This window comes from Canis lupus, chromosome 36 (assembly GCF_011100685.1).
Source record: "Canis lupus familiaris isolate Mischka breed German Shepherd chromosome 36, alternate assembly UU_Cfam_GSD_1.0, whole genome shotgun sequence".
Lineage (NCBI taxonomy): Eukaryota > Metazoa > Chordata > Mammalia > Carnivora > Canidae > Canis > Canis lupus.
In genome coordinates, this window is record NC_049257.1 from 21756133 (window position 1) to 21776994 (window position 20862).

Sequence of the window (20862 nt, forward strand, 5' to 3'; positions counted from 1 at the left end):
GGAAAGTTAAAAGCATACCAAGAGTGGAATACTATAACGAACCCCATGTGTTCATCATCTAACTTCAACAGGATCCATGGTTTGCTGGTCTTGTTTCATCTATCTGTTCACATGCATTGTTTTGTTTGTCTGTGTGCTGGAGTCTTTCAAAGCAAACTTCCAGCATGTATCAACACTCTTAACTTCATTCTCAATAAGTCCTAATGTGGTCAAATAAAAACTGGCCAAATATCTCTGCTCTTATGTTTTGATAACATGTGTAAAAAGATATACAAATGGTGTAAGGACAATTTCAGGAGAGTTCTCTTAATAAGACAGGAAAAAGATGAAGTTTCTACTTCAATTTAGATAATACAAGAAATATATATCTGTATGTATGCACACATTGTATTTCAAAAAGAAACAAGGAAAAGCACATTTTATTCTTAAGGACTTAGCTTTCAACACTAAAAATATATGTGCTTTGCGATTTTTTGAGGGCAAAGATTTTTTTGTTCACGGTAGTTTATATTTTATGATAAATTACTAGTGAACTGAATATAATACAGCATGTGGTTTGTGAGCGCAGAAAACGAGGCAGATCACTTGGCGAACATTAATTGTGCAGAGACAGACCTCTCCAAGTGCAAGAAGCCGGGTTGATGAATTTCAAGAATATGAGGGCTCTTCAAAGCTTACCCAAATTTTTATTAGTCCTCATTGAGTCAAAATTAGACATGGGACTCATGAAGAATTAAAACTTTTTAAAGCTCCCAACCTGACACCTTGAAGTGCCAGTTTCCAGCCCTGAGAAAGTGCCATCACTAAGTTATAAACCGAGGAGAATGGAGGCTGTGATAAACGACCGTGGCTCTGCTGCTGGGTCTCCCTGACCTGGAGGACTCGGCTGGTGTCATAAAACACAAAGCGACAGATTAAGCAGTTTACCAACACCGTAAAAATCTCAAGAATAAATTCCCTTTAATCAAAAATCCTATATTGTAACTAGGCAGCTCGAGCCCTGAAACCACATTCATTTCCTTACAGGCCTGTGTCCATGAGCAGGAGCTTATCCACTCCCTGAAATGCCGGACATGATTATGTTCATACACTTTTACAATTTACATGTCCTAAGAAAAATACCCAGCTCTGGCTGATGGTGCGGGAGAATTTATTTTCACTAGGAAGGGAATGACCCATAACTCATGAATGGCAGCGCTTAAAGTGAGTTATGGAGGTTACTCTCCTGTGTGAGGAAATGGATTGGATTATCCTTCTGCCCAATTGTATGTTTGGTTATTAGCGCACCAGGTTCTTAATTATGTGCGGCTTTGCCTTTTTCCTTTTATAAAATAAATGTGGATAAAGGGAATGTCAACTAGAAGCATGGAGTGCCTAATTGGGGCTCTCAGGGGTGGCCAGAGAGAAGAAAAATAGAAACCTTCTTAAATGATTAAAAGGCAGGACTCTTAAATGTAATTTAAACACAGTATTCAAATTGATTAGCTCCACAGTTAATTTATAGTGCCCAGTACTGATATTCTGCAAATACATTGAAAATCACTCCTTTCCTGAATTGAAAATTTGCCATCTTTAATGTTACACTGGAAGTTAAGACATACCTACGCAAAGATTAAAGAACCGGCTTTTCTAACATGCAGATTTTATTGCATTGCTATGATAATGCTGCCATTTATTTTCAAGTACATATAAGTAGTTACTACTTATATGGAAAAGGAACTATGGGAAAATGATGTTTGATGATTATAAGCATGGTTATTGTTTGTTACTTTGTTATAGTCAGTTACAGAACAAAACATGTAGATCTCTTTGGACCTCCCAATGTGACAATCTACAAAATAAACTTTGATTTCTGTTGAGATAAGGATTCTGGTTGCTTAGTGAAAATATTTTATTCAGAAATTTAATTGGTTCTAAAAACATTTAATTGGTTCTATCCTTCTTGGGAGGCCAGGGCAGGGGCCGACGGGGGCAGGTGGTGGTGGTGGTGGTGGTGGTGGCAGGGATGGGAGGGAGTATTCTAATTGTGCTTCTCAGATCTCTTTCCAGAATGAATTTTCCATCTCAAAAAATCAAGGACTTCTCTGAAAACAGCAGACAGCAGACAGCGCATTATCCTCAAGCTGGTGAATAGGATGGATTTTTCTCCCTAAACGTCCCTTCTGCTCTCTAGTTTGAATTATCAATAAAATGACTTGGCTTATCTCTGAAAATAACCTTGTTGACAACACAAATATGGACTTAAACACGCTACCTCCACATTTAAGATTTAAGAAGCCCCCAGTAAATGTCAGGGGGGTGTCAATGTGTTTGCTGTGATACTTGGTTATTATTAGTGTTTAACTGCAATCCCCCACCAGCGCCACGCCGCCAGCACCACCATAAATTTTAATGTGATCATGTGTTCTTCTCTTTTCATATCCAGTGAATTCTGCAGGATCATAATATTCCATATGAACCCTAGCTGAACCTTAGTGTGATATGAAGAAAAAACAAGATTTCTAGCAGCGATAGTTGTTCATCGTTTTATAGCTTTTTAAAAAACTGGACACTCGGCAACATGAATAATATTACCCTCAACTAAATCCACTCATTCAAATGAATCTCTTCTGAGCCCTTACAGGATGCAGGGCATGGCCCAAAGTGCTAATGAGTACATTTATGGGATAGTAAAGAACACTGACTCTTAAGGAAACCTTTTTTTCTCCCCCCTTGGAGAATCTGTCAGAACTCATACATCATTTATAAAACCGAAAAATGTCTCTGCAACCTTGGCACCACCACATACCTTTTATTTTACAGAATACAAACAAAAGCACAGTCGTTTTCTCTATCTGGTCTGCATTGTGAATATAAGGGATGTGTTCTTCACCTTTCATTACGTATGTGCTTAATGGAATATTTTTTCTACAAGCTTCCATAAATAAAGAGAATTTGCATAATTATTCTTGATCTGCAGGTTTTTCTTCTTTGTTTTAACCAGAAATAGTAACTGGCACTACATGCTGTATTTACCCAAGGAACTCAAAATATTTGGTAAATTTTAGCTACCTAAATATCTCTTTAGAAGCAAAGAATACTATTGAAGCTTTCATTTCAAAATTTGGGAACTTTAAGCCAGAGGCATGCAAAAAATTAATAAGTCATTAGTAGGGCTTCCAGTGAACTAGATTTCCACTGTTTTATATCAAATTGCCTATTCTTCAAAGCAGTTCATTCTTTTTTTCCCCGTAAAGGAACAAAACCGACTTGTTACCTAGACATGAGGTTGAATGCTTATGCAAAACACAATTCTGAGTCAATAGGTGTATTTTCCACGTTCAAAATGATTTTAGGGTTAAAGGTTTGGAAGCTAGTGTATTCACTGTTTGCTTGTCCTGTTGTACATGGTGCTGTCATAATTTGCTCAGCAATGACACACAACTATTACCTTCTCACTCAGACAATAGGCTTAGAAAGATGCATATACCCACAGATGTAAGGCACACGGAGAGTGTTGTATTATTCCTAACAGCTCTGTGGGCAAGGCGGTCATAATACAATCCAACCTGATAAGGAGGGGCTTTTTTTGGACACACTGGCTTTGTTGGTGCCTCTTTTAAGAAAAGACTGTGGGAGTGTGTGCCTCATTATCTCTTGTCCTAGAAGAAAGAAGTACTTTCAGGGAAGGCTGGTAAGGTTTTTTTCCTTCTTTCCTGGCAACTGGCTGAGAAACTTTGCCTTGGAGCGCCATCTAGAGGAAAACAGCCTACGTGTGCCATGCTTTCTTGGCTTTGTGACTCAGACTGAGTGAATCCAGTGGTTGGTCTACGATAATATATTTTTTTAAATATTAAGACAAAATTTTGTTTCTAATTCAATACATGGAAATACGTATAACTAGAACGGGAATATAATCACTAATGTGAACAAAGCAGTGAAAGCCCTTACTAGTCTGGGGGTGCCTGAAGCACTAATGCCCATTCATGGAAATGGGTAAGTTATCGTTTTTGCTGTAAGCTGAGGTTGTATTCCAGAAATTAGAACTTGTGAGTAAATTAAATTCATTTTTTCTTCACTGATCGAGTAGTCTTTTTTCATCTCTGTGATTATTTTCTTAGTTTAAAAAATTCTCATTAACCAGGTTGCCCACGGTCAAGTCAAAGAGACTGCTTGTGTTAGGGACAAAAGTAGACATTTTCAACCTATTGTAAGCCTTAGTCAAGTTCAGCAAAATTTAATGAGCAGGAAATAATATCTTTTCCAGATGTGGTTTCTCAATTCAAGTGAGGGAGAAAAAATAACATTCACCAATGTATTCTTTTCCAAGTCAGGGTGGGAACTTTAACGGAGAATTCTCCTCTTTTAGAGCTAGCATTAATACAAAAACAAAACCCAAACCTTCTCATATAGGGCTACTCTTCAAGGTTGCTGAGCAGACTTGTAAAAATAACTATACCCTTGAAATACTCTGGCAGTATGAATACTGCCATTGTAGTAACAGCGTTTGAGAGCTCTGCTCTCTTCCAGTTCCTGAAAACGATCACGATGGTCTGTGTTTTGGAAACATATACTGAAGAAAACTGGGTATATATTTCTTTTTACTCCTAAATGTCCTCCCTTACCTACTGCTCTTGCTAACTTGCCCCATCCCGACTATGTTAAGGCTTGTCATAGAAGTCTTTGACATCTCAACTTACACAAGGCCATTCCTCTTCCCCTTCATCGAACAAGGCTCCTACTGACTTATTTTTAGCAATTCACCATAAATCCATAGGTTCTCCCAAATAACAGGTTAATATTTCTTTATTGAACATCTTCTGTGAGCCAGACACATAAACTCTGCACACAGAAAATTATTCCTTGTCTACTGAGATCTGATAGGGAAAAGCAAGATGAAAGTGACTTTGTTTTTTTTTTTTAAACAATTTTGGCACTTGAACAATTAAGGCTAATAGTTCAAAGCATCTTCCTCCCTCTTTTGACTGGCCGACTGCTTTCATGGGGTTTGTGCCAGAAGGATAGGGTCAGTCCAGTTTTTCCAGGCCAATCAGCTTGCTCCTTAAGCAGCTGAGAACCCAGAACACAAGTCCTCCAGTATAAAAGTGAAGACATCTTTTTATGCTATATGCACATTTGAGGTCAAGTTAACCTAACACACATCTGTTGAAAACCTACCAAGTGTACAATGGCACGCAAGTGCTAGTGAGGTCCTCAGTAAATAAGTGTTGGGCAAGCAAGTGAATGTTGTTGAAAGAATAAGAAATTATCTCTTTAGCCTCAAGCTGCTGACTCTATAGCTAAATGAGAGATCTGTGACTTAAGATACACAGCAGAAAGACAGACATGTACCAGACATAGTGCAGAGATAGAAGTAATTATTGATGCTTGTGGGGATAGGCAAGAATTTGGAGGGGGGCTGGCATTAGATCAATGCCTTCAAGGATGAATAAAATTTCCACAGGCAGAGAACGGGATAGAACATTTCATAAGGAAGGAGTAAAACAATATTTGTTCATTAGGCCAAAGGAAAAGGTCTATCACTTGGAGTTCCCTATTTTGGGTTTAAATTTTAGTGTGGGTGCAAAGATGTAAGGTATTTAGATTTATGTTAGAATATTTTAAAACTTGTGTTCTCTATTTTATGTAGTGAATGTGTTTATACATACAAATATACATGCACATTTGTGTACATACATCTGTGTACACACATATGTGGATGTATATAAAACCAAGAGGCCAGAGAAGCCAATATATTTGAGCTGGAAAACATTTTACTTGGTGACAGTTTAACAGTATAAGTGCAAATAAGGCCAAAACAAACCTTATTTCTTGCCAGTAAATGGAGAAGAAGAGAAGATTTTGTTGCAAATCTTTGCCACATTTGTATTTATTTATTTATTTATTTAGCTTTTAGTTTAAATTCCAAGGCTTACCTCTGGCCAGTGGCTCTAAATATCTCCAGAAACCAGGCTACCACCTTCCCTGGGCGCCAGCCCCCTAGAACAGAGACTTTAAGCCTAGGGTGACCTTAAACCCTAACAACATTTACTCTTACAACTTCCTTCCCTTGGCCTCCCTGGGCATCCTCATATGTAAGCACTGTCTCAGGATTTTCACGTTCTTGTGGGTCATGTTCACATGCCCCTACCATGGCTTTCCACCAGCCTAGAGGGTTTTACCCAGTGATCTCTCTGTTCTGTTACTCACACCCATAACGTCTGCAAGAAGATGACTTTGAAAATCCAAACATTTCTTTTGTAAAAAGAACTGGTTTCACAAGATAATACACTGAGAAGAAGCTCAAGCAATCATTCCAAGACTACACCTGCTTCAGGGTGTCGGGTATTTTACAGCGTTAATGCTCAGAAATTGTTGTGAAATATATACTCCCATAACCAGGGAAGGTAGGTTCCAGGATAAAATAAATCACGTGGCAATTTGTCAGAGAAATGGAAATGTGAAGGAGAAGGCCTACAGGTTCATGCAAATGACAGATGACCTTCCACCACCACCGAACACACTTACTGTTAGCATTGCAAACATCAGTTGGCACACGTTGAAGGCATGTCTCCAGTTGTGGTACAGAACCATTCGATAGTTTTTCCTCACCGTCAAAAGCCACCTACACAGTGTCTGAAATGGGAAGGGAAAGGCTGTATCAGGTGGCTGTATGTGTCTCCAGTGGGCTGTTATTCAACCGATGCCTCATGTCTGAGTAATCTTCACCACCCAAAGTCCTCCCACAAACCTCTCATGATTCTCACAGTAATCTCATGAGGTCTGCAGGTTGAGTGTCATCGTCCTCAAACTGCATTTGGGGACCCTGGCTACCACGTTGTCCCAGGTGCGCTCCTGGGATCACCCAAGACAGAACATCTTACCTCATAGTCAATTTTAAATTTCTGCACCATCCCCAGCTCCATGAACATGCGAAGGGCAGCTGTGATCATGGCGTCAACGTCAAGAGAGAAGTCGTCAAAATGTATGTCATCGATGGCAAGTTCTGACACCGGAGGGATGTTGGCTGCCTACAAAACGGAAGACATAAGTCAAGCCAAGTTCACCAGCTTTTTCCAAACCCCTCATCTCACTCTCCTTTCCTGCTTATCAGATGTGCCACATAAATCAAACCTGACCTGCATTTACACTCCGATACAGCTAAACTCTGAGCTGGAAATGTCTTTTGTTTCTGAACTGCAAATGCCCCAAGCAAATGAAGAGGGTGGGGGTGGGGGGAAAGGGAAGGTAATCTGAAGAAAAAATATACACCCTGGATCTAGTCTGCAGAATTTAGAATACAAAGCTGTCTAGTTTACTGAAACTGCACTCATACAATATATTCTGATACGTATTACAGAGCACTAAACCAAGAAACATCTGGGCAGCCAGCAGCTGTGAATTTTAATTGCTGCTGTTCAGAGGACATAGGAATACACCCCTTTGCCTTGTTTCTTGAATCCCTACATCCTGTAGCTGTGCACATGCACTTTGTTACACATGTGTTCTATATGTTCAGAAGGATGGAAGGGATCGGATAGCACATCTCTGGCCCCAAATGTTTTCTTAATACAATGAGATGTTTGGAGGATCAGCATAAGCATATGTTTCACTAAAAGAATAAATTTACAACATCGTTTCATTTCATTCTATATAAACATCACAACATAATTACAATACTGGTTGTGCATATTCAGGATTTTTAAAAAGATTTTATTTGTTTATTCATGAGAGACACACAGAGAGAGGCAGAGACATAGGCAGAGGGACAGAGGGAGAAGCAGGCTCCATGCAGGGAGTTCACGTGGGACTCGATCCCAGGACCCTGGGATCACGCCCTGAACCAAAGGCAGCCACTCAACCACTGTGCCACCGAGGTGCCCCATATTCAGGATTTTCAAAACACTCACTTTGGGCAGCTGTCCATCAGTTGCCCCACATAAACTTAAAGGGAAGAAAACAATTTTTGGGAAATCATTTTCATGCTGATCTCATTGGGTTTACCATATCCTTTGGGCCATTCTTGGTAAGGGAGTAATTTCTACCTTTCAGATCATTGGAGACATTCTGGATTCATTATTTCTGGTCTACTCACTGGGTGTAAATTACTCAAGGAGTAATCTTCGCCCTGGGACTATTTTGGCTGAGCAGTGAAATCTGACTCTGATCACCCTAAGCATTCTAGAAACCATATAAGCAATCCTTCCTTCCCAACTCCATGCTCCTCCATAAGAATTTGTATCTCTAGGCTAAAGTCTAAACACTGGTTATTCCTTATGACACAGAACAATGAACAAATATATAAATGCGGTACAGTTGTACGATAGGGATCTAGAACTTTTTCACCTTGTGTGGCTGAAATTCTGCACCCAATGGCCAACTCCTCATTCTCCTCTTCCTTTTTTTTTTTTTTTTAAGATTATTTATTGGGATCCCTGGGTGGCGCAGCAGTTTAGCACCTGCCTTTGGCCCAGGGCGCGATCCTGGAGACCCGGGATCGAATCCCATATCGGGCTCCCGGTGCATGGAGCCTGCTTCTCCTTCTGCCTGTGTCTCTGCCTCTCTCTCTCTCTCTCTCTCTGTGTGACTATCATAAATAAATAAAAATTTTAAAAAAGATTATTTATTTATTTATTTATTTATTTATTTATTTATTTATTTATTTATTCATGACAGACTCACAGAGAGAGAGAGGCAGAGACATAGGCAAGGCAGAGGGAGAAGCAGTCTGCATGCAGGGAGCCTAACTCGATGCTGGGTCTCCAGGATCACATCCTGGGCCGAAGGCAGTGCTAAACCACTGGGCCACCGGGGCTGCCCCTCATTCTCCTCTTCCCTTCGCCTCTGGCAACCACCCTTGTCCTTTCTGTCTCTATGAGTGTAATTACTTTAGAGATCTCATATAAGTGAAATCATGTAGTACTTGTGTGTTTGTAATGGGCTTATTTCACTTAGCATAATGTCCTCAAGATTCATTCGTGTTGGACCATATGACAGTATTGCCTTCTATTATAAGGCTGCATAATATTCCATCGTGTGTGTATGCCGTTGACCCTTGAACGACCCATGGGTTTGAGCTGTCGGGTCCATTTATATGCAGCTTCTTTTCAATAAATATGGCACAGGTCTATAAGTGTGTTTTCTCTTTCTTATGATTTTCTTAATGTTTTATGTTCTCTAGCTTACTTCATTGTAAGAATACTGTAACTACGGATGCCTGGGTGGCTCAGCGGTTAAGCATCTGCCTTTGGCCCAGGGCATGATTCCAGGATCCAGGATTGAGTCCCACATCCGGCTCCTCGCAGGGAGCCTGCTTCTCCCTCTGCCTATGTCTCTGCCTCTCTCTCTCTCTCTGTGTCTCTCATGAGTAAATAAATAAAATCTTAAAAAAAAAAAAGAATACTGTAACTAATATATACAATACACAAAATATGTGTTAATTGATTGTTTATGTTATTGTAAGGCTTCTGGTCAATAACAGGCTACAAGTAGTTACACTTTTGGTGATTCAAAAGTTTTATGCAGATTTTGGACTGCGTGGGGATTGGCACCCCTAACCCTCATGTTGTTCAAGGGTCAACCACAATACATTTTCTTTATCCATTCATCTGCTGATAGTTTAGTCTTTCTTTTAATCAGCTTATCTGTCAAGGAATCATTTTCACCTATTAGAGGCTTTAGGGTGTTAGAGTTTTTCCTCAGCTGTGTGGTCATCTTTGATTTTCAGATTATGTTTACAAGTCGGGCTCTATAGGTCCTGTTAAAGCTTCTGCAGCCTTCTCTGGAGGGGGAATCTCCCTGGCCTGGTTCCTTGGGAAAGCCGCCAAATGTGGGTATCTTTAGGGCTTTGCTCTTAGCTACTTAGATTCTCCAGAGAAGAATCTTGGGGGTTGAGCCTGCCTGGGAAGATGATGGGGGAAGTCCCTCAGCCTGGGTTTCTAGCTCTTCATTCAACCCGTTTGCAGCCTGTACTCCTACCTCAAGCTCTGTGCTGGTGTCTCCCACACCCGAAGAGCCGCTGTTACACACTCTTAAGCTACACACAGCTCCCAGTGTTTATGAAGTGGAGGTGTGAGGCAAAGATGTCACGTCTCTTAGATTCTCTGTTTTCCTGTACGTAGTCCTACCATCATCCCCACTTCCAAAGGTACTTAATTAGCCAGTTCTGGAGCTACCTGGGAGGGGCTTTGTGGTATAAATTTGTTTGCCTTGCAGCTTTTCCCATTGCTGGCTTATTTTGGCTTTTTCGGGTTTGCTAAATTACTTAATATTCATCCATCTGTTTTCTAGCTTTCAAAATTTTGTTATTGTTAAGTTCTCTCCCAATTTCTTTGTTTATGCCCTAAAAATTTTTTTCTTCATGGTGTTTTAGTGGGGCCTGAGGAAGGAACAAAAGAAAATGAGTCCGTTTACTCTACCATCGTTATCCAAAAATCACTGAAATTATGTTTACTAAATGATGCCTTAACTGATCAGCTTGGAGAACTCAGAGGTAAGCCAGTCTTTGGTTTTTCAGTCCCTTTGTTTCCTTGTGTGTGGGCCTGACCCCAGAACCCTAGAACAACTCTACTTCCACCACACGTTTCAGGTGTGGTGAAGTATCTGAATATCTGAGCTTGTAGTCTGTTCCAGTTCAAACCAAAATACAACTGGAAAACCACCTTCCAAGAGAGTAGAAGCCTCCTCTCAAAAGGCACAAGTGTTTCTGCTCTCAGAAGAGTCTGGTTCTGAGTTGGCAGAGGAAGTCCAACCCCCTCACAGCTGGTTTCCCAGGAGCTTATATGGCAGGGGAGGCTGTGCTGCTCTCCAGGTGGCCCCTGTCTTGTGGATTATTAATAGTGTAGTCTCTGATGCCATTATAAATCGTCTACTCTTCAAAGGCACTAAATTCACTTAATTATCTTAAAAATTAAAGAATATGGGTATTTTTTCATTATGAAATGTTAATGGAAAGGAAATAAGAACATTAGGTTGAAAAATGTAGGGTGACCTCTGGTTCACCAAGACCCATACTTATTGACCTTGTCTTTTTTCCCCTAATAGGTTGATTGATCCATGGTTAAATCATACCAGTCTATAGATCACCCCGAGCCCTGTCGTAAACCCTTGCTGGCACTTGTAGATGTAGAGAAAATCCCTGGCCTTTCAGAAATAGCCGGTTTCAGCTATTTTGAGAAGTATATATAGTTTTCATCCACATTCCTGGGCTCAAGAGAAGTTTCTGGAGGAAATTATGAAGAATTGAGAGTACTGTGTGTTCTGTGGAGGTGTGCATGGAGATCTTGTCTGCAGAAGATTTGGAAAGAGCCTTCTGTTGTCAAATTTCCTTGTTACAGAACTACAAGCTCGGCATATCTTCTGGTAAGTAGAGAATGGGACCACATCTTCCAAACCTATAATTACTCTAGACATAGTATATTAACAAAACAAATCAAAGTCAATTTCTCCAAGTGTCAGTCTTCAACTTTTAAATATTTATAAGGCACCATATCCCTAAATCAAAGAGGAGTGCTACAATCCAAAATAACTACTGAATTAATAGCCAGGAAATAACATTTGGATAAAAGAACCATTTACTTTACTACAGCAATAAATGAAAACACAGAATTATGAGTCCTGGAGCTAATTTGAATAATGTTCAAGAAGTGGGACTCTAGCTGGCTGGGAGTACCTGATATCCTTTGACCATTCCTCTTCTTTGTTTGGGTCTTAATAGTTAAGTGGTTATCAAAGGGAGTCATAAAACTGCCTCCTCTAAAATTGAAAAGGTAGCTTTACAAAGAGGCCATAAAATGTTAAAATACAATCCTAGATCCCCTGACACATGAATATTACATTTTGTGATGTTCAGAAAATGGGAAGAAACAACAAAGTGGGTGGTGGGTCCAGCCCAAGTCTCTCAAAGGCAAAATGACTTGTTGCCAATCCAGTCCACTCATTCACTAACCCCTTTGGACAAGAGCAGAAGTTGGGTGCTGTAGGATCCTGGAATTAATGCTGACAGGAGACTAGGCTGTGGGGATGTGGAAGGGATTGCAAACTTCTTTATTTTGCCGCACTTTTATAGTTCTTACTACAGCCAGGCACTGTTCTAGTACCTTTTGCATGTTGACTCATTTGCTCCTCCTGAGGACAATAAGAGGTAGGGAACGTTTTTAATCCCATTTTACAGATGACGCAAGTAGGACAGATGATAGACAATCTGTTCAAATTCGCATAGTGGGCATTGGCAGAGACAGATCTGAACCCGGAGCATCTGGTTCCTGACCATTACACTGCCTCTAAAAATGGGCTAATGCCAAACCAAGGGGTCCCCTATCCCTGTTTTATGGAAGCTAACTTGGGTGCACCAGGGGTGGTGTTTGAGATTTAGGTCCAGATTACTATCCATCCATTTTTCATGATGAACAGCATGGATCCATTTGAGAGGACAATATTTTGGTCCTATAGGAATTCATTTGGGAAGTCTCTAAGCTCACAACTGCCTTTAGAATGGCCCCCAGTTGTTAGCTTTGTTTTGATTAGACGGAGCACAGAATCAGCTCAACCAGCTTTTTGTCAGAAACCTGGAAATGTTTCTCTAGACATTTGGGACACAGTTGAGAAATGCATAAAACATACACAGGCAATCAGATTTTAGAGGGACTAATAGTTCTAGAAGTAGCTAGTAGTTTAGATAGTATACAGTCACATTTCCAGTGGTGAGAGTGACATTTTAACAAATTTCTCTTCTTGTTCAGGAAAAGAGGAAATGATTTCTTATTAATCCCAGGGCAATGTTGCTTTCCTAAATTGACTTTCAAACAGGAAGGTTGGGATATTTGGGAGCCCACAACATGTGAAACGTGTGAGGAAAGTACAAAATTCAAAGGAAAGACCGTCACAAAGCTCCAGGAACACACTGTTCAGCTGACGGAGAAGGTGCTGGCTGCCTAGCACATTTGTAGGAGAAACCCACTCGCTTGTCTACAAAGCACCACCAGAAGCCACAAAGGGCTGTGAAGCCAGCTGGGGGTCTGTGTAGCAGTGTTGTGAAGATCCGAGGCGTGTTCCTGGGGCCAGACATAAAATAACGAGATGATCAAACACTGCGGCTCATGGGCTTAATTTATATGTGAGAACGGTACAATTTAGAACATAAGAGAGAATATAAACATCTAAGAATCGTCAAGAAATATTTTTAAAAGAAGAGTTAAAGGCCCTATCCTGTCTCAGATTAAAATATAAACATAGCATATTTTAACTTGTTTGTGTGATAAAACGTAGACTTTATCCCTTTGACTCAGTCAACACCATTTTTTGTCATGTAACTCCCTCTTCGAATACCTCTAAGTGTTCAACGTGGCCTGCTGAGTGAAGTATAATTCCCTAGCTCGGCATTCAGGGCTCACCGTAAACTTCGCCCTTCCAGTGTTCCCATCTTCCAGTTGTCTACGGAAGCATCAGGCTGGGCAGTTAGTCATCTCATCACTCCCTCTGTTTCAGGTTAGTCTACTCCCTGCCCATGCCCCCACCCCCACCCGGCCAGCCCCATAATGGGTTTGACTTCTTCCTTACCCTGTGCCAATTGAAATTCAAACCCCATCTTCTTTGCAAGTTCATTTCCATTCATTCATTTCTATCTCATTCTACAGTGATGTTTTCCTTCTCCGCAGTTATATAAATCACCGTAATATTTACAGTCACTTTATACTCTTGGGTTTTTCAAGTATACCCATTAGAGCAGGAAGCAGGTGCCTGAACTTGTGTGCATGTGAAGTGATTATTCGTGATTGGGGGGATGGGTCCATAGCTTTTTTCCAACTCCTCTGTGGTTTCACATGGATTCTGCAGCTTAACAAAGTGCAGGTGATCCTTACGCACATTCAAGGGCTGTTATGTACCTGCTGAGGCCTGTTTCCTCCCAGAATCTTGGTACACGTGACTACTTGAGCTTCACCTGAACAGGGGCAAAGCTTCCCGGTACACAGCTAATCAAGTCAAAGGGCATTTTATGTATTTGTCTTTTTTAAGTGCATAAAAGAAAGGAAGATTAGTAGTCAATAATCACTTGTTTGAAAAGTGAGGAGAGTTTAAAGAACTATGACTCCTGGGTACAGTACGTCCCTTTTCTTTCTAACCTTTAATTATTCTCAATTACTGTTTAATTCATGTTGGTTTTCTAGGCTTGAGGAGACCTATTACTTTGACTCTCTTGATAGGAGAATGGAACTTCTATCGTCTCTTGACATGTGATTTTCCAAAAATTTCATTGGAAGTTAAAAATCTTAGGGCCTTCCTTTTATTTCTGTTTGAGCTGTTCTAGTGAAACTATCTTAACTCTACCTGTTTCCTATTGATCTCAGGCACTGCCTTTGTCATCTTTCATGCAACAACCACTGTAAGCCTCAGGAGGTGCGATTCCCAGAGATTTTTCTTGTCATGGTGAGAAGGAAAAGTAAAGGAAACATCGGACTGACTGTTCCTTTTGAAACGTAGACATTTTCTTTTATGTGATGTCTTTTTAAGACTGACTCTTTTATATTTCGGATGTGCCCTTCTTATTTATATTTATCAATGAAACATAAATTCTTCACAGTAGCACTGAAAAACTTAAATACTGCATTTCAACAGAAACCAGTCATTTTTAAAGAGATTTTCTTTTTGTAGTATATAACATTTAAGATAAAATTAAAAGCAATAATATGTTTTTTTTTAAAGGTATCAAATGTTTCTTCTTAAACACATGAAGGTATCCCAGGTCAACTGATGCAGTATTTGTTTATATATTTCCAGATTTTCTGTAGTCTATTCATAAAAGAAGATTGTTAAAAACTCAGAGTACAATATTAATCCATCTTGCACATTACAGCGGTCCTAAAGGTGGTGGATGAGGTGAAAGAGAATTAGCACTAAGAGATGATGTTGTGTTAAATCTTTAATTTAAAATTAGGCCAATGGTCCCTGTGTGACGTGAGCACTATGAAGTAATTTTTTCTTTTAAAAAATGTTTGTTAGAAAAGTTCGCTGCTTTCTTATTAAAGTCTAGACAATAGGGTATATCAAAGTGTTGTTTTGTTGTTGCCAGAGGTAGTGGTACATACATAACCTGCTTTGTTCCAAAAAATGTTTAATGTGGATTTTTTTTAAAGATTCTTTATTTATTCATTCAGAGAGAGTGCGAGAGAGAGGCAGAGACACAGGCAGAGGGAGAAACAGGCTCCACGCAAAGAGCCCGACGTGGGACTCGATCCAGAATCTCCAGGATCTCCAGGATCACGCCCTGGGCTGCAGGCGGCGCTAAACCGCTGCGCCACCGGGGCTGCCCGGATTTTTAAAATCCATGCAATAACACGGAATAAAAGAAAATAAAGAGTCCAGAAAGAGAAATCAAAGAAAAACCAAGGATAGGAATATAAATCATGATCAGAAGTGTAGTTACTAGACAAAATGCATGTCGTAGCGTCAAGACATTTGTAGGAGAGCCAGAAATTCATCTGTAAGCTAATCCTGTATGTTAGATAATTTAGAGTTCATAAGATTTTTTTTTTTAAAGGGCTAAGGAAACCCATAGAGACACAGCTGTGCTATCTCTGGGTCTACAGAGAAATGTCTCTTGTGGTTTTTAGGGAAAATTTTCCCAAGCCAGTAATTCTCAAGGTGTGAACTCCAGACCAGCTATATCACCACCTGAGAACTTGTTAGAAATGCAAATTCCGAATCCGAAAACTCCATTTATGTTTAACAAGCCCTCCAGGTGATTCTGACGCTCGCTAAGAACCATTGTTGTAAACAGGATCCCTTCAATAAGCACAGCAGTGAATTGTTCAGAGCTGGGGCGGCTTTGGTTGGTGTGCAAATTTGGGGGATGGAAGGCAGAGTATAAGGGGCTCCCGGATGGAAGTGAGAAGCCACTGATTGATGAGGGTGTGCTATGCAATTTTTTTTTTTTAAAGATTTTTATGTATTTATTCTGGGAGACATTTATGTATTTATTCTGCAGAGACACAGGCAGAGAGGGGCGGGCTCCCTGCGGGGAGCCGGATGCGGGGAGTCTATCCCAGGACCCCAGGATCACACCCTGAGCTGAAGGCAGCTGCTCAACCACCGAGACAGGCGCCCCCTTGCCATTCAATTCGTTTGACCTTTTCTATGTCTGAACATGTTCATAAGAAAATGTGGGGGGAAAATACTGCCGACAACTGAAAAACATCAACCTCACAATACAGTCCTCCGAGAAACAGGTTTGGCTCTCAAGGGGTTTGTACACTGATGTTTCTAACACGCGTGGTTTAAATTCTAATAACTGGTTTTTTGAGGCTACTTATTAAATGTACCTGTAGCTGTCCAGAACCCTCTGCCAACAGATAGGGGCTCTAGTCCTACCCCCACCTCCTTGCTAGGTGGCCGCGGGCCAGAAGCCGAGGGAAGCCCGAGACGGAGCCTCTCCATGGACACAGGGATATACCAGGTTGTGCGGCCTCCATGAGGAGTAATGAGATGGTGCCGCGGGGTCCCCTGTGGGGTCACAGCCACAGTGCTCGGAGTAGGAAATACTGCCTCCGGTGCCTACGCAGCCACGGCTGCTGGCCTGCCGTTGCTATACTTGCTAGTAATTTCTGTGCTGGTGGAAGCCTCAGCGAGGGAAGGAGTGGACAGGAGTTTCAGAGACTAGGCCCAGGAGCCGACTCTCCGAATCCCCTTAGGGGACCCCCCCGAATTTAATCCCGTTTCATTCAACATGCCGGTACTGGGTGCCCAGCCCTGAGACAGGCACGGCACTGCCCTACGGATATGTTCCTGAAATCGATAGGGTTCCTGTGCTCACGTCGGGGAACACAACGAGGCCAACAGGCAAGGACAGTACGGTGTGGGAAGGGCTGAGAGGGGGGAACACGGGGCACCGTCAGAATCCCTGGGACAGTTTGATGAAGGGGGTCTAGTTTAGCATCGCTGCCTTCATTCTAAATCGTTGATAAACTTCAGCTTTAGAAAGCCTACGAGGGGATCCCTGGGTGGCTCAGCGGTTGAGCGCCTGCCTTTGACCCAGGGTGTGATCCTGGAGACCCAGGATCGAGTCCCACGTCAGGCTCCCTGCTTGGAGCCTGCTTCTCCCTCTGCCTCTGCCTGTGTCTCTGTCTCTCTCTCTCTCTGTCTTGTGTCTCTCATGAATAAATAAATAAAATCTTAAAAAAAAAGAAAGCCTATTTGGAATAATCTAAAATGTTGAAAATAGTTACTATGATGAAAAGTTCTGCGAGGTCACAAAGCTTGTATTGAAACCTAAGAAAAGATGCAGACCCCGTTCCTGAGACGCTCATCTAGCAGGGAGAAAGAGGAGCAAACAGAATGGCTCGTGACAAGTTGGAAGCACCAAGTTCAGAGGCAACAAGGGGAGGGGCGTGTACAGGAGGCCAAGAGACACAGCTGAGGACAGGAGTCCGAGCTCACCAGCAGCATTAGAAATCACGGCCTCCTGCAGGCAGAGAACAGTACGTGCTGGGTAGAGGGCCCCTCTCATCTGCAGATGGCACCGTACCAGGAGACACGGGCCTCCGGGGCCCCGGGCTGATGAGAAGGCCCTGATTCAGGACTTGCCCTAATCGGCCTTTAGAGCCTGTGACGCAGCAGCGGGCCCGGCTCCCATCTGCGGTCCTGGAGCACAGCCCAGAAGGTGGCTGGCCTGCAATTCTAGGACTGACTCCCCTCAGGGTCCGTGCCAGCCCGCTCCCTTGTCCCTGGGCAGTAATCTGTCTCTGTCCTCTGTGGCCAGAGCTCCCAGCAGCTGACCTTCAAAGCTCTGGTCACAGTTTTTGTTGGGCCAGGTGACAGACTGGGGACTCTTTTCTAATGGAAACACAATGTCTTTGTTCTTCCCTTGCTGTGTGCTCCCAGCAGCAAACCTTTCCTTCCTTCTCTGGGAATATATGAAGATCAAGCAGCCCTCTAAGGCCTCTGGGAAAAGGACTGTTCTCTGTTGACTGGGGCTCTGAGTCAGTGGACCACCGGGATCTATTTTGAAAGAACCAAAGGAGCTCCTGGGGGAGATGAGAGAAGGTGAAGGACCTCATAGAGGTCACAGAATAGGGTAAGGGAGGAAGGAGAGAGTCTCTGGGAGCATAGCAGCTGGTCCCGGTGCGTCTACCTAGGAAGTAGATGCACCTAGCAGAGGACCACCATGGAAGCTTTGTTTGAGCTCCCAGGAGCCACATGGTTGCTGAATCAGGATCCATGCATGGACTGTCCTGCCTTCGCTCAAGTGGATACCTCCCAGAGTTTGCACTCAGGGACTCACCAGCTACTTGTCCCGTGGGAGACTGCTGAAGACTTTAGCTTCTCAGTGTTGGCACCTCATCTACTGACCACTCACTGGGAGTGACACTTGTCTGCGCAACAACACCTCTGCTACATCCTCAGACACATAATACCTAAGGACACCGATAAAGCCAAGAAAGAGGGGTAGGGGTAGGGTCCCAGGTACCTGCAGGAGTGCTGGTAGGGGAGCTCTGCTCACCTGAACTTGGGTGGGAAGCTAGATGATGACATTCCTGCATCATTAGTAACATGTTATGTTATTACTTGTTAAAGGCCTGCTACAGGAAGGTAGGGATTGTGTCTGCCTTGTTTACTTTTGTGTCCTAAGTGCCCAGTACAATTTCACAGGCCTGTGCCTGGCACCTGGAAGACACTCACTAAATATTCACTGAATGGGTAAATGAAGACCTGATCATCTCACTGCAAGTTATTTTACTAGTTCTCCCCAAGCCATGCCACAACAGCCTCTAGTGGATTTTTGAGCTTGTGGAACTTTTTGCCGATCACCTCTGTGAATCCTTCATCGTATAGACATACACATGTGCGGAAATCCAAGTTCAGGTAAAATAAGTGAGTCAAGTAGCCTTCTAATTTTGAGTGAACCTAATGCACTCTCCAGGTATACATCATGGGGCTCCTACTTATAGTAGGAGACACACAGAGGGACCTGCAAACCTGTGGCCCCAGTCTCCAGGCTCCAATCTGAGCTCATCAGCCATGGCTCAGAGTAGCCAGAGAGCCTGCTTCATCTATCCAAGAAGGAGATAAGTCCTTGCAGTGGATGTGTGAGTGCAACATGGTGACCCCATGAGGTTACCATGAACTTCTTCCCGTGTCCTAGTAGTGGGGATGGAGGGTATCTGCAGTCAGTCAAGGTTGGGTTGATCGCATTAGCCTTTAAAGTTTAGAGGTGGAAAAAAAATAAAGTTTAGAGGTATGAGATATGAATACCCTAAAGCAGGTGCTGTCCATCCAGCATGGTCTTTCAAGCCCAAGAAATTGCTGCCTTTCATCTCGGCCCCGCTAGAACCACCATTGCTTTTGTATACCGCTTCTCTGATTCATATACTTGGTTGGACCTTAATACCCTCTTGCTCACCTCAGTCTCAAGTTGCTGCACTGTGAGTGCTGCCTGAGTCTTTGCTGCCCTTCTCTGCTGCAGTATCACCCAAGAGAGGGAAGGCACAGCCACTGATGCTGCTTGCACACTCCGTGGTACCTTATAGGACACATAACAGGGACTCTACTATAGTGTAATGAGTGAAGATACACTCTACACTCACTGGCAGTTTACCCAGGTCCCTAAGTCCACCTGTTGAATCCTCAAGGAGAAATAGGAAATTACACATTACAAGAGGTTTTGTAATCTATATCAAAAAATACAGATTTAATCAACATCGTTTCCACTTCAAAGAAAAGGACACTTCAAAATCAGCTTCTTATAGCTTAAATACCATCTACTCCAACCAGTAGCCACTCTATATTAGTTTTAGAACAATCTAGGCATCTTAGAAAATAAAACAATGCACCCAACATGATTAACTTCTGCTATTAGTCTTGGCATGCTGTAATTTGTTTCAAAGGTTTGGATTTAGTGAGCAGGCTTAGATGTTGATTTCACAAATAGAAACTTGAAAAAGACTGTCAGAAATTCCGGACTTTTGGCGGGAATAATGCAAAGAAAGAACTGCAACTTTATGCACAAATATGACCTCAACATGGGTTGAATGGATAATTGCCTTCATGCCAGGATTGGCGGGGGAGAGGGGGCTAGAAGATCTTCAATTCCATGTGAACTCTCTCTTTTGTCTGCCTGAAATATCACCACTAGGTGATATTTTCAGAATGAGGCTGTCTGGGACGTCAGCCTCTGGGGATGGGCCAGGGTTTAGAAACCAGTAATAGGGACCAGGTGGGGCGGTTCTGCACTTTGTCAACAAACCACTAAAGACAAAGGAATATCATGGTCCCTTGTTTCTGTAGTTTGAAATTACAGGCTTATCCAAGAATTTCCACTCATAAGAATTTACAGGAACAAGCAAACACTAATGCTGAACCATTTCACCTAAGGGACAGAAGACACCAAGGAACGTGGAGCCTGGAGACCTATGAATGGTAGAGAAGGATAATGCTGGGGGGTCGAAGAGAACTGGAATCTCAACTTCCTCTCTTTATGGTTTTGGTAGAAGTCCATGTGCCCCTGCCTTGTGTGTGCTGGGATGATGGGTCCCAATGCTCTCTTACAAAGTTCCACACCCCACCATGAGAACAGAGCCAGGACCGGGCAAAACTTGAATGCTAGGGTCAAAATCAGAACCTAATGGCAAGAGTGGGCCATACCGGCAGTGAAGAGGAGGGTGTGAGTCAGTGACCAGGAGATGTTTGGGTTTTCCACTTACGTTACAGGCCTGATCCTATTCTCTTCCCCTGCTCCATACTCTGAATTCCATACTCTTCTTGGCCTGCTAGTTGGGGTTAGGAATCCAAGCTGTTACCAGGGACATATGTGGGTGACCACTCAATCATCACTTTCCAGTGAGCCGATCAGAATATAAATATTCATGTATTCAGTAGAAACTATTTCCCGTC

The 20862-nt window shown here is 42.3% G+C and overlaps 1 protein-coding gene and 1 long non-coding RNA gene across 2 annotated transcripts in view; one reads left to right on the top strand and one right to left on the bottom strand.

Moving 5' to 3' along the window:
* PDE11A (phosphodiesterase 11A) overlaps positions 1-20862 on the bottom strand; it is a 361415-nt gene that overhangs the window by 84380 nt on the left and 256173 nt on the right. Inside the window, exons 11-12 of the mRNA XM_038585090.1 lie at positions 6864-7010; positions 6508-6615 (exon numbers count right to left, since the gene is read on the bottom strand). Of these exons, the coding sequence (XP_038441018.1) occupies positions 6508-6615; positions 6864-7010 (255 nt within the window). The remainder of the gene's footprint in view (positions 1-6507; positions 6616-6863; positions 7011-20862) is intronic.
* LOC119867843 lies at positions 9986-11344 on the top strand. The gene is made up of 3 exons (XR_005384789.1): positions 9986-10126; positions 10352-10471; positions 11023-11344. It is a non-coding gene; the product is annotated as an uncharacterized LOC119867843 (long non-coding RNA).